The sequence below is a fragment of the Taudactylus pleione genome, unplaced genomic scaffold (assembly GCF_031769625.1).
Source record: "Taudactylus pleione unplaced genomic scaffold, aTauple2 ptg000306l, whole genome shotgun sequence".
In the NCBI taxonomy this organism is placed as follows: Eukaryota; Metazoa; Chordata; class Amphibia; order Anura; family Myobatrachidae; genus Taudactylus; species Taudactylus pleione.
This window is the reverse complement of record NW_028284707.1, coordinates 2,623,226-2,639,022: the sequence shown is the minus strand read 5'-3', so window position 1 is coordinate 2,639,022 and position 15,797 is coordinate 2,623,226. Positions and strand designations below refer to the sequence as shown.

The 15,797-nt window shown below is 47.5% G+C and overlaps 1 protein-coding gene across 1 annotated transcript in view; it reads left to right on the top strand.

The window, feature by feature from the left end:
* LOC148511447 (1-aminocyclopropane-1-carboxylate synthase-like protein 1) overlaps positions 1 to 15,797 on the top strand; it is a 60,642-nt gene that overhangs the window by 29,398 nt on the left and 15,447 nt on the right. Inside the window, exons 9-11 of the mRNA XM_088442194.1 lie at positions 164 to 247; positions 6,468 to 6,513; positions 11,054 to 11,195. Of these exons, the coding sequence (XP_088298320.1) occupies positions 164 to 247; positions 6,468 to 6,513; positions 11,054 to 11,195 (272 nt within the window). The remainder of the gene's footprint in view (positions 1 to 163; positions 248 to 6,467; positions 6,514 to 11,053; positions 11,196 to 15,797) is intronic.

Sequence of the window (15,797 nt, the reverse complement as noted above, 5' to 3'; positions counted from 1 at the left end):
ATGTGGCACTTCTACAACATACTGTATGTCACTTTAACTGTTTATTGTTAACCTGTTGCTTATGTTATGTCTCATAAGAGTCATTTATATTCATGCATTATTAACAGAGAAAACATACAAAAATAATCATAAATATACGATGTTCCCTTTTATCTATGGATAGGTACAGCTTACATGTCATAGTGGATGAAATTTACATGCTCTCTGTAATGGACACCGCTTTCTCTAGTGTTCTCTCCTTCCCTGAGTAAGTATCTTATACATTTCTAATTCTTCTTTGTTTGTTAGTGAGTCATTAAAGCACTTTACTCCCACATTGTAGCCTTATATTTACCATGGTCAGTATTTACAACATGAAAACTCCACTCCATCTGTCCCCTGGGTACCCTACAGGACCCTCCTGAGTATTTGTGTGTATGTGATGTGTGTTTAGGAGGGGGGGGGGTGTTAAGGGAGCGGGTTACATGCAAGACCTCCCTCACAAGTTCCCTATGGTACACAGAATACCAGGCAGGGGCTACGTCTCCCTCAGTTCATTATGATACACAGCAAACCATTATATATTCTTTGTAACATACAGAAAAGCTCACTCATTAAGTCCATCATAATAATTTCTAGCAGTTGCACTCCAGGTGCAGATCACGTCATTGCATGGTCATGTAGCAAAATTTGGAGGGGCCCCCAGTGAGAGTCTGTCCACTAGGGGACCCCACTGAGCTATTATGAGCATACGCAGGCAGCTGCGGCCTCCATCACCTCCAGCCCAGGAGACACTGCAGCCCCTGAAATTTTGATAGATCCACTCCTGGTGCTCTCTCCCTAAGGTTATGTCAGTATGCAGCAAGACCCTTTTTTCAGGTGATAATACACATGTAATATACAGTACGGCTCCTTTTCCAATCTCATACAAGTGCACATTCTACCCTCTTCCAAAGTTCATTACAATATACAATACACCCTTCCCAAATTCATTATGTTATGCATTCACATTGTAATTACCATTCTGCTGAAAAACAAGCACAGAATACAGAGTACAGAATTCCACTGCAATGTGTGTATGCATGACACAGAATTATTACTTGCCACACACACTTGGGCCTGATTCAGAGACAGACGCTAACGCATGTACGCAGCAGCTGTATGAAAATAAGCAAATGTAGCAGCCGCCGGGATTTGTATTGAGACACCCACACAATTCTATTCATCTCGGTCCCCCAAATGAATCTTACTTCCACGCTACCGAAATCCTGATAATCTCATTCACATCTCTACCACAAACTCTGGGCCTGATTCAGACTTGGGAATAGAGAGAGATATCTCTCTCAACTGATCATCTTGGTGAAACCATGCTGCACTGCAGGTGGGGCAGATTTAAAATGTGCAGAGAGATTTAGATTTGGGAGGAGTGTTTCCAAACTGACATGTAAATTGTAGAGTAATAATAAAGCAGTGCAGTATTTGTGGGCTACATGCAAAAGCAGCCAGTATTTACCCCACATGTAAAAAATTTTATGTATTTCCACCCCTCGCGTTGCAATATGGTTTGTTCAGGTTCACAGTTGGGAGAGATATCTCTCTCTATTCCCAAGTCTGAATCAGGCCCTCTGTCCCTCTGTCCTGTGCCCTCTGAATGCCAAATCAGTCTGTAATAAACTGTTCCCACCCATGACCTTTTCATCTCCAACTCCCTGAATCTCCTAGCCATTAATGAGACATGGATTTCACCCTTTGACACCACTTCTCCTGCTCTCTCTCCTCTGGGGGCCTCACCTTTTCCTACAACTCCTGGCCTGGGGGTCGCCATGGGGGTGGTGTTGGGGTCCATGTATCCCCCGGTTACTCCTACCAACTCATATCCTCAGAACCATCCCTTACATTCTCTACATTTGAGGTTCATGCAATACCCCTCTTCCAACCAGTACACCTCCGTGTAAATGTCATTTACCGCCCCCCCCCCCCCGGCCCTCCCTCCAGATTCTTTTGACAACTTTGCTTCCTGGCTCCCTCACTTTCTCTCCTCAGACCTTCCTTCCATTATCCTAGCTGATTTTAATATTTTAATAGATATTCCCACAGAATCCTCTGCCTCTAAACTCCTTTTATATCTCCTCATAGCTTCATTTGGTCTTTCCCAATGAACCTCCTCAGCCTCCCATGTGAGTGGGCACTCATTTTATCTGGTCTTCACTCACCATTGTGATATTTCTGATTACTCCAATTCCCCCTCTCTGACCATCACCTTCTCTCTTTTAACTTATCCCTCTTTCCTTCCTCCCATCTAGTTCCTAAAGCCACCATCACTAAGCATAACATTGAGGCTATTAACACCTCCTATCCTCCCAGTCCTCAAACCCCCCCTCCGTGTCTTTTCACCACTTTCAATGCCCTCCTCTGCCTCGCCCCCTCCTCGCCTCCCCTCCTCACTTTCTGCCACCTACTTCTAAAATTAACTCCATACGTCAGGACATCATATCCCACTAGACCCTCAGTACTCCAACCCCTCTCTACCCTGACCACCCCTCCCCATCCATCTTACCAACTCTGACATTCTTCTCCCCTGTATCTGGAGAGGAAGTCATGGTCCTCATCTGATCCTCCCCCCCTTCCACCTCCCCCCTTGACGCTATATCTGCCCGCCTTCTCCGCTACCTTTCTCCCTCTGCCTGTTCCCATCTTGCCTCCTCAATCTCTCCCTTTCATCCGGTACTGTCCCTTCTGCATCGAAACATGTCCTTGTCTCCCCCATTCTTAAACAACCTACCCTTGATCCTAACACTGTCTCCAACTACCGACCCATCTCTCTCCTTCCTTTTGTGTCCAAACTCCTTGAGCATGTTGTTTACAACCGCCTTACCTCCTTTCTTTCCTGCCACTCCCTCCTTGACCCTTTTCAGTCTGGCTTCTGTTCTCTCCACTCCACTGAAACTGCCCTCACGAAAGTCAGCAATAACCTCCTTGATGCCAAATCCAAGGGCCATTAGTCTTTGCTTATTCTCCTTGACCCCTCTGCTGCTTTTGGCACTGTGGACCACACTCTCTCCTCCTGCAAATCCTTCACTCCCTTGATCTACTTGACACTGCCCTCTCCTGGCAGTCCTCCTACCTCTCTGATTGTTCCTTCTCTGTCTCCTCTCATGACTCCTCTTCCCCCCCATTTCCACTTACAGTAGGTGTACCCCAAGGTTCTGTTCTTGGACCCCTATTATTCTCCCTCTATACGTCCTCTGTAGGTGAACTCATCAGCTCCTTTGACCTCCAATATCATCTGTATGCTGATGATACTCAGATCTACCATTCCTTCCCTGACCTTTCCTCTCTTCACTCGTATCTCCAACTGTCTCTCTGCTATCTCTTTCTGGATGTCTCAGCGCTTTCTTAAACTTAATATGTCTAAGACTGAGCTGATCATCTTCCCACCATCCCACATAACCTCCACAATTTCATTATCAATTGACGGCACAACTATCGCCTCTAGTCCCAAAGTGCGTTGTCTTGGAGTTATCCTGGACTCTTCCCTCTCCTTCAAACCACACATTCAGCACCTCTCACAGTCCTGCCGTTTCCATCTCAAAATATTTTCAAGATCAGACCTTTTCTCACGCTGGATGCTACTAAAACCCTTATCCACTCACTGGTCATACCCAGATTGGACTACTGTAACCTCCTGCTTTCTGGCTTCCCTGACTCCCACCTCTCTCCACTCCAATCTGTCCTCAATGCTGCTGCTTGGCTCATCTTCCTCTCAAAATGTTCTACATCTGCCTCCCCTCTCCTACTAGCCCTCCACTGGCTCCCCTTACACTTCAGAGCCCAATTCAAGGCTCTTACACTCAGTTACAAAGCCCACACCCATTCCTCTCCCATATACATCTCTGACCTCATCTCCCTTCACTCTCCCATCCACCTTCTTCGCTCAACAAATGCACATCGCTTCTCCTGTCAACTGATTACTTCCTCCCACTCTGGCCTCAAAGATTTTGCCGACGCTGCTACCTACCTCCGGAACTCTCTCCCTCTCCCAATCAGACTCTCCACCTCTCTACAATCCTTCAAATGGGCTCTTAAGACCCACTACTTCATCAAAGCCTTCCAGCTCTCATCCTAACCTGCTGCTACACGCTCCTTCCTCTCTGTCTATCCATCTGTGTCACAACTGTATGTCTGCCCTGCCCTTATAGAATGCTTGTTCACTTATTTGTCTATGTACTTTGTGAGGCGCTGCGGAACACTTGTGGTGCCATATGAATAAAGGATAATAATAGTAATAATAATAGCAGCATCTGAAGACCAACCGCTTGCGTACACAGAAGCACACAACAGTCGTAGCATCAATGTTCTGAGCAATCCTATAATCGCTCAGATTGTCCATCAGAAGTAAGCCGCCGGGGGCTTAACCACCGTATATGAATTCGCAGTCACAGGCACAAACAGTCGCGGTACGCCTGTGTTCAGTAGCAACCCCCTCCCTCCCACATTACCACTCCCAAACGCTTCCTGCCTGTCAATCATACTGTCCAAGTCCACACTGCGACCTCCGTCGGTAATGAAACTTGGCGCAGTCGAGTTCTAAACATGAGCGGAGAAGGACGCAATGCCAATGTTTAGGCAGTTGATCGATTATCGGTGGTCTGCGCATGTGTCTGAGCCAACCTACACGTGTGTCAAGTTTTATTACAGTCGTGGATCACATTGGGGATTTATTCGCAAAGTGACTGACAGGCAGGGACTGTTTGTGGGCTGCAACAGGGGGGTGGCGACACAAACGCAGGCGTGTTGCGACAGTTTTTGGGGTGTGCCTCAGCCTGTGACCCTGATCCCGTACACAGTACCCGAGTTCCCGCAGCCATTCTGCATGGCCATAGGGTTACCCAGAAGTCAAAATTGACTGATCTTTGACCGAGCTGCGTCTTTGACCGCAGTCGATTGGATTTGCGAAGCCACTGGTGAGCCCCGTCCCCATTTTGTCACCCTACGGAGGTACGCTGACCAGTCGGGCAGCGCGGCCGGTGCGGGGAGGGGGTGGGCAGGGGGTAGATAAGGAGCAGCAGGAGGAAGGGGGGAGTTGGTACTCACTAGCAACAGAGAGTCGGCCCCCAGCTGGAGACCTCGTGTGGCGTGGGGAATGTGGTGAGCAAGGCATGGTATGGAATGTTACGTAGGGGGGTTTCAGGCGGCCAGGCATATTCACCAGGCCGCACACCTGGCTACAGCTTGAGACAGTTGGACTACGTGCCAAGTGAGGGTTGTATGAGCATGTTACATGGTCCCCAGGCGGTATGGGGGTGGCAGTTGTTGCGCGCCTGCTAGGTTGGGCCGAGCACGCCACCACCCATTTGGTATGGAGGACGGGGGCTGGATGCGGTGTGCCTACAAGGTTGGGCCGAGCACGACTTATCCACAGGTATAAAGGGGGGAGGGATATGGCGTGCCTACCCGGTTGGGCTGAACACGCCCCCCATCCACATCGTGCGAACATGGTTAAAAAATTGTGACATATGGGGCCAAATGTAATAGGGTGAGAGTTTAGAAAATGTGAGAGTTTAGCGTATTGGTTGAGTTTTATCTTCAAAATGGGAAAACATCTGAATGAGAGTTTAAATCATGAGAGTTTTTGAGTCTGAAAAACATGCGAGTTTGCATGTTTTCTGACCCTATTTAATTTGGCCCATAATGTTTTGTAATTGTGTGGTTATGTGCATAATAAAGCTGTGACATATTTTGCACATTGTTTGTGTTGATTCAGTTATAGGGTAAGCGCTGGGGGGAAAAGGGGGTCACCGGATAGTCGGCCTCTCCCCTTTTTGGCTAGGGATATAGTGGGCATCCCGGGGCACACAATGCCGGTCACAATCCCAGCCCCAGAATCCCGACGGCTTCAATCCCGATGGTGAGTTAGGGGGAGGCTTAGAGTTAGGTTTAGGGTTAAAGTTGGGCACTAGGATAAGGGTTAGGGTTAGGCTGCGGGAAGGGAGGGTTAGGGTTAGGCTGCGGGAAGGGAGGGTTAGGGTTAGGCTGCGGGAAGGGGGGGGTTAGGGTTAGGCTGCCGAAGAGGAGGGTAAAGGTCAGGCTGTGGGAGGAGTGGGTTAGGGGTAGGGTTAGGGGAAAGGTTAGAATACTCCCCTGCATGCATTGGGATTTCCGTTGCTGGGAATCTGACCGTCGCATTATCAGCGCCGGGATCGCGTACCTAACCCCATGGCTATATCAGACTTTCACCAGAATCAACCACGACACCGTTTCTGGATACTATCAATTTATTTCAATGCCCCACAGTGGATCCTGACTCAGGAAAGGATCAGTAAGAGGAAGTTAGTGTCTCCGCGGAACCATTTATAACTGTATACTGCTCGCCTTGTCTGACGTGGCTGGAAAAGACCCTATAGATTAGAACATGTTATTACGGCGTTTTGACTGTTGACCATTTGTACCTGTCACCTTCTTACATGCAATTTCTTTTTACTTTACAGTATCCCAGATCCAAAGAGAACACACTTTATATGGGGACTCGGCAAGGTAAGTTCTGCAGCCATACTACACTGATGATTCAGAGATGAACGCAGTAGCACAGCCGCGGCGTCTTTGTATGCAGCGACTGTGCTAAAATATGCAAAAGCCGGCATCTCTGATCCGCTGCTGCATCCAAAGTCGCAGCATTTGATCAATTGCGTGACAATCGGACATCTGCGTAACCCTCATGTTCCTCGGGATGTCCGGCAAAATCATGCTGCCGGGGCCAGTGAAGCTGCGTCTAAAGATGCAGTCACTGGCTTTGGCGCACCCAGAGAACGGGGCCACCCCCCATTTTCTGCAATGTTCCGTGATGCCGCCCCCAAACTCCAGCCGCATGTCAGTCATGCTGCGGCGTTTGTTGCACTGCAAGCGACATCGCAGCCCCAGATCTGCACATGCGCAGATCTACAAACATCAGCAATGTGCTAAACATCGGGTGCACGTATCACTCTGAATCAGGCTCACCACCTCTAAGAACAGCTGAGACTTTGGGATCTGATTCAGAGCTGTACGCTTTGCCGATGTATTGTGGTTGGGCGATTATCGTCCGTCTGCGTATGTGACTGAGTCGCACTGCTCATGCTTAAAGGTACATTACTGTAGTCGATCGCAGCGAGTATTTCGTTTCAGTGTGGCTGACAGTCAGGGATCATTTGGGGCAGGTAACTCGTCTGTGACACGGGAACAATTCATCATTACTCCGGTGCGGGGACAGCTGCTCCGAAAAGCAGCTGTATCCTCGGTTAGTACCGCGGCTACAGAAGTAGCTGCATTACTTACCTCCTCTCTGTCGGCCCGGCTACGCATATGTGACCCGAAGTCACGCATGCACACAGCCGCCGGGGAGGCAGTGAGGAGGCGGCGGAGGGATCCCTCTTTGCATCCCCGGAATGAGGAATAGGCCCTTTAATATCTAGAGGATATGTACTAAGCTCTGCTGTCTGATAGAGGATATTGTTTTTTGTTTTTTTATGTGTGGCTCACCTATTAAACACTTGCCTGGCGCGGTCGCATCGTTTGCCACCACACCAGGCAGTGCGTTGGCTGACATAGGGCCTGATTCAGAGTTGAACGCAAACATGGTGGTTTGCAAACATCGCCGATATTATGGGCTCTGCACATGTGCAGAACGCGTCCTGCGATCTCGCTCACAGATCCGCCATGATTGACATGCTGCGGCTTTTGGGGGGAGTGGGGGTAGTGGGGGCGTGGCTGGCTAGCATTCCCAGAAACGAAGGGGTGTCGCAGGCTGCCGGGAGCCGGCCAGGCTGAGTAAGTTTCAGTTTACGCAGCCTGAACAATGGAGCCACCATTACGACCGATGGTCGCTATGGTTGCAGTGGTGATCCGAGGCAGCATCTGCAGACACTGCACTCGGATCACAGATGCAACAAGGAGACGTCTACTTTCTACAGACACCTCCAGTTGTGTTTGCATTTGGGCCGCTTCCTTGTGGCTCTGCAATTCCGTCCATTTCTGAATCAAACCCAAAGGCCCGTATTCAATTTGAGGCAAAAAGTCCAGACTTTCACCTGCTGGACTTTTCGCCTCCTTCACCTGTATTCCAGGCGGAAAAGTATCGTGCACGTGCCCGCTATTCCCCGTATTCAGTCCAAAGTTGGCGAATTCGGGAACCGGCAAAACTTTGATCGGCGAAAAAATACTGGAATTTTCGGGAAATAATTGTAGGACCCCCCTAAAGATGTCCAGACCTGGGGGATCACTATGGGTACCCCCGTTTTTGCCTGCAGAAGAAAGTCAGGTTTTTAAATAGCCGCGGCAGGTGTGTTTTCCCGACTTTGAAGAAGTGATGCAGAAGAGCACTATTCTAGAAAATACCTGCCGCATACTTACAGAATACTCCTGAACCTATTTCCCTATTTTTAAACACTGTTCCCCTATTTTTTTTTCTCCCCAAAATTTTAAATAATTTTTTTGGGGTGTCCCGATTTTTTTTTTTAAACTTTTTTTGCACATTTAATTTTAAGGGGGCATTCCCAAGGGTGCAGGCTATTTTTTTTAAAGCCTGCACCCCTAAACCCCAATTCTGTGGTTTTTTTTCGCCTGCTAAAGGCTGGCGAAAAAATTATCCCTGTTTTTTTTTACATTAACTTTTCCCCGGTGCGAAGAGTCAATTTTGAATACGGGGATATTTCAAATAGGCGAAAATGACGTCATTGGCGATAAATTATCACCGATTCCAACATTTATACGGGCAATAGTCTCAAAGATGCGACCTGTCAATAATGCACAGCGGGCGGCTACCAGGAGATAATCTTCCAGCAGCCGCCAATAGAAAGGGACCTCCTGGCCCCTCTGCATCCTCCCCTAGTTTCTGCCGTGCTGCCAATCACTGCCAATCACCAGCATGGCCGAACCTCCCGCCAGGTGACTGCAGAGAGGAGCAGCTGCCGGGAAAATGTAAATTCACCACCCCCCAGCCCTCCAGTATGTACCTGGCAGCTGCTCAGACCCATGTACTAAAAATCGATGTTAATGTTCTGTGTTTCCAAGATTTTTTTTTAAATAAAACCGTGTTGGATAAGTTATAAATATCTGAGTGGTATTCTGCCAGTGCACAAAGAAAGAACATTCCTTATTTGGGGCACTCTTATGTAACCAGTGTATTGTGGTAATATGTAAAACTTAACTTTTATTTCTACCTACTTATCTAAAATAAATATTTTTGAAAAAAAAAAAATAAAGAAGACAATAATGGCGAAAGTATTAAAAGATATATATATAGATATATATATATATATATATATACAGTATATATCTACACAATGGCCCTCATTCAGAGCCGTACGCTCTGAGCAGAGTGCACGCTCTTTTTTCACGGAGCGTCCTCCTGGACGCTCGTATAGCTGTGGGTCACCACCCACAGGCTATACGAGCGTGCTTTGTGATGGCCGCGATGGTCGAGACCATCGCGACCATCGAAATTGCGAGCCGGAGCCTGCGGTTGAGGTTTTCAACCGCAAGCTCCGGAGTGATTTTGGCTCTATCAGAGCCAAAATCACTCCCACTGACATCACTCGCGAGTGGGTCTGAATCAGGCCCAATATCCTTAGATCATGTATCATACAATGAGTCCAAGAAATCCAGTCACAACCAGTGTAATAAATTAATTCTGGTATGATATAGGTTCTTATATGGTCCTTAACCGCAAAAGGAATCTGTTGTGATGATACAGAATTCTGTATATAGAATGCAGTGCGATTGTATAATTTGCTCTATGGTGAGTATTGTAATCCAATAGCAGAAGATCATTCAGTAGTATGCAGTATTCAAACAGAATACCAATCAGATGTACAACTATATTAATTCCTGGGAGCACCACCAACATCTTATTATTGATATGGATATGAACCAAGAATAACTTACAGTTGGTTATAAACTTATACTACATTACACATATCACAATTACTACTCCTGTGCCGGATCTATTTTCCCACTTCCCCTGTTTCCCAACCATTATATAAGTTATAAATAGGTGCTCTTGACCCAATTCAATCATAGCAAAACTCAACAATTTCTGACCGGTTTTTGGATTAAAAGTAATTGCCAGTTAAGTGGTAAAGTTAAATGAGCACTTACAAATTTTAGGGGCGTATTAATTATCGAGGGCCAATTGGCGTCCGATAATTTAGTACCCAATTTGCCGTGAGTTGCACTAACACTAGTGCTCATGTTCAGATGGATAGTCTGCGCCTCCATAAGGCTGGTGCAATGTTTGATGATGCATCCTAATGCGCACAGTGGTCGGATTAGCGCCGCAGCCAGTTGGTGGCTCTGGACGAATTCCATTGGCTGTAGCATTAGCGTAAAGACACAGGCCCTGATTCAGAGCCGGACGCTCTGACCAGAGCGCTCGCTCTGAATCAGGGCCCACCTCCATTAATATGGAGCGTCCTCCTGGACGCTCGTATAGCTGTGGGTCACCACCCACAGTATATACGAGCGTGCAAAATGATGGTCGCGATGGTCTTGACCATCGCGACCATCGGAACTGTGAGTAAAAGCCTGCGGTTGAGTTTCTCAACCGCAAGGCCAGGAGTGATGTCAGTGGCCCCACTAGTGATGTCAGTGGGGCCGGCTTCAGACGGCAGGCGTTCCCTTGGGAACGCCTCCGTCTTGCAGGCACGCCCCCGGCACGCCCACCAAAGGCACCATTGACAGCACGCCCCCTTTGATGAGACACTCCGTCGTGCGCATGCGCAGTGGGGAACATCGACCCACTTGCGAGCGGACTGCCGCTCGCGAGTGGGTCTGAATGACCCCCACAGTCACAGCTGCATTAACGCCCACCTATGAATCAGGACCCAAACCAACGTAGATGCAGAGTAGTTTGGATTTGAGGCCCAGACTGAATCTTATTAAATTGACCCCTTAGTATCTAATGGATGTTTAGAGGCACTTTGTGTATGCAGTCTCTGAGTAACTAAAGCTGGGATCCGTGGCTGTCCATAGTCTGTTTATAACATGTAAATTGGGCCTTTTATCTAACTATGGAACTTTTTCTTTTATGATTGACATAAAGGATTTTGGATTGAACGGCCTCAGAGTGGGGATTCTTTATACAAAACACCAAGAAGTCCTGAACTCCATGTGTCATCTGGCAGTTTTCCACCAGTGCCCAGGACCCACACAGAACATGGTGTATCAGTTTCTCCGAGACAGAGGTTAGTCCCCACTTTTTGTAGCTACCTCCATGCAGGCTGGTCACATAGATCTAGATCTACAGTATGTTCTGGATCTATGGGGAGCAGTGTTGTTTGCACGATGGTGAGTTTATTTTCTAATGAAACGCGTGCAGTCCTGTGGACCAGTGCGTATGACTGTTATAGTGGACGCTCTCTGAACATTTGTTATGTGCAATCGCTTTTCTAGCAATGGCCATCGTGTGCAACTGTTCCACCATTAATGTCAGCAGCCAATGGGTTTTCACTGCAGGAGAAGCAAAGGGAACTCGATGACCAATGATTGCTCCAGTGATAGATTTAGAATAGAGATGAGCGGTTCAGATTTGCTGAACACACCCGAACTTTGAGGTTCCGAGTAGAACCAGGTTCCGTCTGGGGTCTTCCCGCAAGTTTGGAACTCGGATGTAAAAACCAGGTCTCGGGTTTTGGATTGCATGTAAACAGGTGCAAATTACATGATTTTAGCTCAACACTTGATGGCGGTTTTACAAAAAAACCATAACTAAAACACAGGGTTCTGAGAACATCTCTAATTTAGAACAAGTAGAGGTGTTGTACATACTAACCAATCAGATTCTAGCTATCATTTTATAGAATGTACTAGATAATGATAGCCACAATCTGATTGGTCGCTATGGGAAACACCTCCACTTGTCCTTTTTAGAAAGTTTGATAAATCTCCTGCTAAGTGGCTAGAAAGGTGATGGCTGTTTTTATCACTTACCAATGGCACCTGGGTGCTGCTCTTTATACTAGCTACTAGTAGGGTGGTAGGGATCATTTGTGGAGTTAGCAATGGTGCTTGCACAATACCTAATCATAGGCGGGCTTGCCATATCATCCGGATAAATTGGGATACATATGATTTACACAGGTTCTATGGCTGGCTGACTTCAAGTCTCTATTCACCTGGTTTCAATCAACCACAGAACCTGTGTAATTCATGAGTATCCAGAACTAAATGGATGATACGATAAGGCAAATAATAGGTCATGCTAAAACCATATTCAGTGTACTTATTGCTTTTAGTCAGACTAACCAATACAGTAGGTCCCAAGCAGCAGAGAGCGGAGGGAGGTGACTAATTGGGATTATTAAAGTGTGTGACCTGTATGCTGTGAGTCCTCTGTGCCTCATATATGTAGAGAATGTACAGAATGTAGGTAACGCACATATTATTCCTATTGTTCCCACTCTACCATGCCGCAGGCACCGCCAAGTACTCAATCACTGCACCACCTAGGGAATGTAGTCATTATGTCGGCATTCTGAAAGATTTTTTTTACAAGTGTTCTGTGGGCATGTAGCGGACTTGCCGGCCTTTTAGAGGTGCGTGTGCACAAGGGGGTTGTAGCGAGAGTGGTTCCAGTGGAGCATGAGCTCCGGGTGCCAAAATGAACAGAGGGCGCCATCCAGGGTTCTGGAACTAATGGGCACTGTACAGTATGACGGACGCCGGTTAGTTTTATCTCGGTTTGTTTGCTCTATATCCTAAATAAGTTATGGATCTGAGATCCGTTTCTACATTTCATGCTCCCTCAAGCTGTCCAGATTGCCTCCCCTCCGGCCCTCTCTCCTCTGTGATCATCTTCTGTCACCTCCCCTTTACTGTCAGATTGATTCACTTCTCACCTCTTTAATTCCCTCCCCTCTCTATCCTGGTGATCGGCTCTTTGCCCGTCCTCTCCTTTCTTATTGGCTTCTGTCACCACCCCTCTCTGATCAACTCTTTGTCCCTCCCCTCTCCTTTTCTTATTGGCTTTTGTCACTACCTCTCTCCTCTCCTTTTCTTATTGGCTTCTGTCACCACCCCTCTCTGATCAACTCTTTGTCCCTCCCCTCTCCTTTTCTTATTGGCTTCTGTCACTACCTCTCTCCTCTCCTTTTCTTATTGGCTTCTGTCACCACCCCTCTCCTCTCCTTTTCTTATTGGCTTCTGTCACCACCCCTCTCCTCTCCTTTTCTTATTGGCTTCTGTCACCACCCCTCTCCTTTTCTTATTGGCTTCTGTCACCACCCCTCTCCTCTCCTTTTCTTATTAGCTTCTGTCACTACCTCTCTCCTCTCCTTTTCTTATTGGCTTCTGTCACCTCCCCTCTCCTCTCCTTTTCTTATTGGCTTCTGTCACCACCTCTCTCCTCTCCTTTTCTTATTGGCTTCTGTCACCACCCCTCTCCTCTCCTTTTCTTATTGGCTTCTGTCACCACCCCTCTCCTCTCCTTTTCTTATTGGCTTCTGTCACCACCTCTCTCCTCTCCTTTTCTTATTGGCTTCTGTCACCACCCCTCTCCTCTCCTTTTCTTATTAGCTTCTGTCACTACCTCTCTCCTCTCCTTTTCTTATTGGCTTCTGTCACCTCCCCTCTCCTCTCCTTTTCTTATTGGCTTCTGTCACTACCTCTCTCCTCTCCTTTTCTTATTGGCTTCTGTCACCACCCCTCTCCTCTCCTTTTCTTATTGGCTTCTGTCACCACCTCTCTCCTCTCCTTTTCTTATTGGCTTCTGTCACCACCCCTCTCCTCTCCTTTTCTTATTGGCTTCTGTCACCACCCCTCTCCTCTCCTTTTCTTATTGGCTTCTGTCACCACCCCTCTCCTTTTCTTATTGGCTTCTGTCACTACCTCTCTCCTCTCCTTTTCCTATTGGCTTCTGTCACTACCTCTCTCCTCTCCTTTTCTTATTGGCTTCTGTCACCACCCCTCTCCTTTTCTTATTGGCTTCTGTCACCACCCCTCTCCTCTCCTTTTCTTATTGGCAGGTATGAGTTTAAAAAAACTCACTGCTTTGCTATGTAAAGTAATGAGGTGCTCCTAGACATGACCACAACGTGTTATTTGAAAGGTCTTTTAAAAAATACTGTATAAGGAGACCTGGAATAATGATAATGGAGTTAGACAGAACATGACATGATTAGTAGTATTCACATTAATATACAGTAGGTGCAATGTATATTTGGGAAGTAGTAGCATAGCTGAGAAGGGAGCTTCCCATAGGTGTTCCCACTCCAGTGATAGCTGCCCGGGGCAGTAATTGCAGTAATAAGCTGTGCCCCCTGTGGAATCTCACTCTAGCACATGTATTCTGTCAATGTAAGTTAAATTATCAGAACATATGATACAATCTCCTCTATTGACTAATAACAATGATTCCAATGAGATAAAAGTCAGATCCTAGGGGCTATACAGAAATAAAGCAGTGCCAAAGGAGCTTAATGTCAGATAGTGCATCACCGAAGCATTCTATTCCCCCAATGGGACCTCAATGCCCAGCGTGATCCTGCCACTTGTTTGCTGTTTTTCTCTCAATTTCAGTATTCCCCCACAGGCTAGCCATACCCCACTGGCACAGTGGAGAACAGGAAGGGGGGGGGGCGGGCGCTACACTATGCACTTTCTCCGGGCGCCATGGTTCCATGCTACTCCTCTGCACGTGCGCAGACATGGTCTCACTTCAGGCAGATCTCTGGCACCAGGTATAGGTCTGGTACAAATGTGCATTGTCCGTGAAGGCGGCTACTTTAATGAGCAGACCGATAGGGGCGGTGTGCCACATAGATGCGGCCAAATCCAAATACATAGATCCTCATATATTTCCGAGCTCGCAGTGTGGCCGTCTTGTGCGCTATTCTGCATTGAGCCCTGAATGTTTAGTCTATGAATAGAGCTGGGAAGATGGTTTTATTCATTCTGCTGTGGGGTTGCGGTTAAGGGTAGGAGCTCTTACCGCCTAAATCTGCCTGCAAAACACAAACTTGCAGAACAGTTTTGAAAAAGTCGCTCCTCTCTATTCTCTGTTATAGTGTAAAGTAGGGGTGAGCGGGTTCGGATTTCTGAAATCCGAGCCCCCCCCGATCCGAGGCCGATCCGAGTCAGGCTCGACTTTTCCCTCCTGACTCGGATCTGAAATCGAGGCAAAACGTCATCATCCCGCCTTCCGGGTCTCGCGGGTTTTGGATCCTATATAAGGTACCCGCGTCGGCGCCATTTTCTCACTCGGCTGTGGACAGTGAAGAGGGAGGGTGGGAGTTAGGGCTGGCTGGGCTGTGTAGTGTAGTGTAGTGCAGAGTAGTGTTGTGCTGTGCTGCGCTGCGCTGTGCTGCTGTTGTCCATAGGGGCTGTGTCCACTACTTCAAAGTCCATAGGGGCTGGCTGTGTTGTGCTGTGCTGCTGTTGTTAATAGGGGCTGTGTCCACTACTTCAAAGTCCATAGGGGCTGGCTGGACTGTGTTGTGCAGTCAGTTCTCCATAGGGGCTGTGTCCACTCCAAAGTCCTGTGCGGTGTCCCAGTCCTAAAGGGGTGCTGTAGTGTTGTCCAAGGGGTGCTCTGTCCATCAGGGGTGCTCCCCCAAAGTGCTAAAAAAATTATATTTTTTCTGTGTTTGTGAATTGTGTGCGCAGTAGCCGCACGTGCATCAACAAAGTAGTGCCAAGCGTGCGCCTGTGTCATAAGTAAAGGGCCGGCTGGCTTGACCATTAAAGGGTGCTGTAACCCCCAAAGTACACTCCAGTCCAAACCAAAAAAAAATATTTTCTGTGTTTGTGAATTGTGTGCGCAGTAGCCGCACGTGCATCAACAAAGTAGT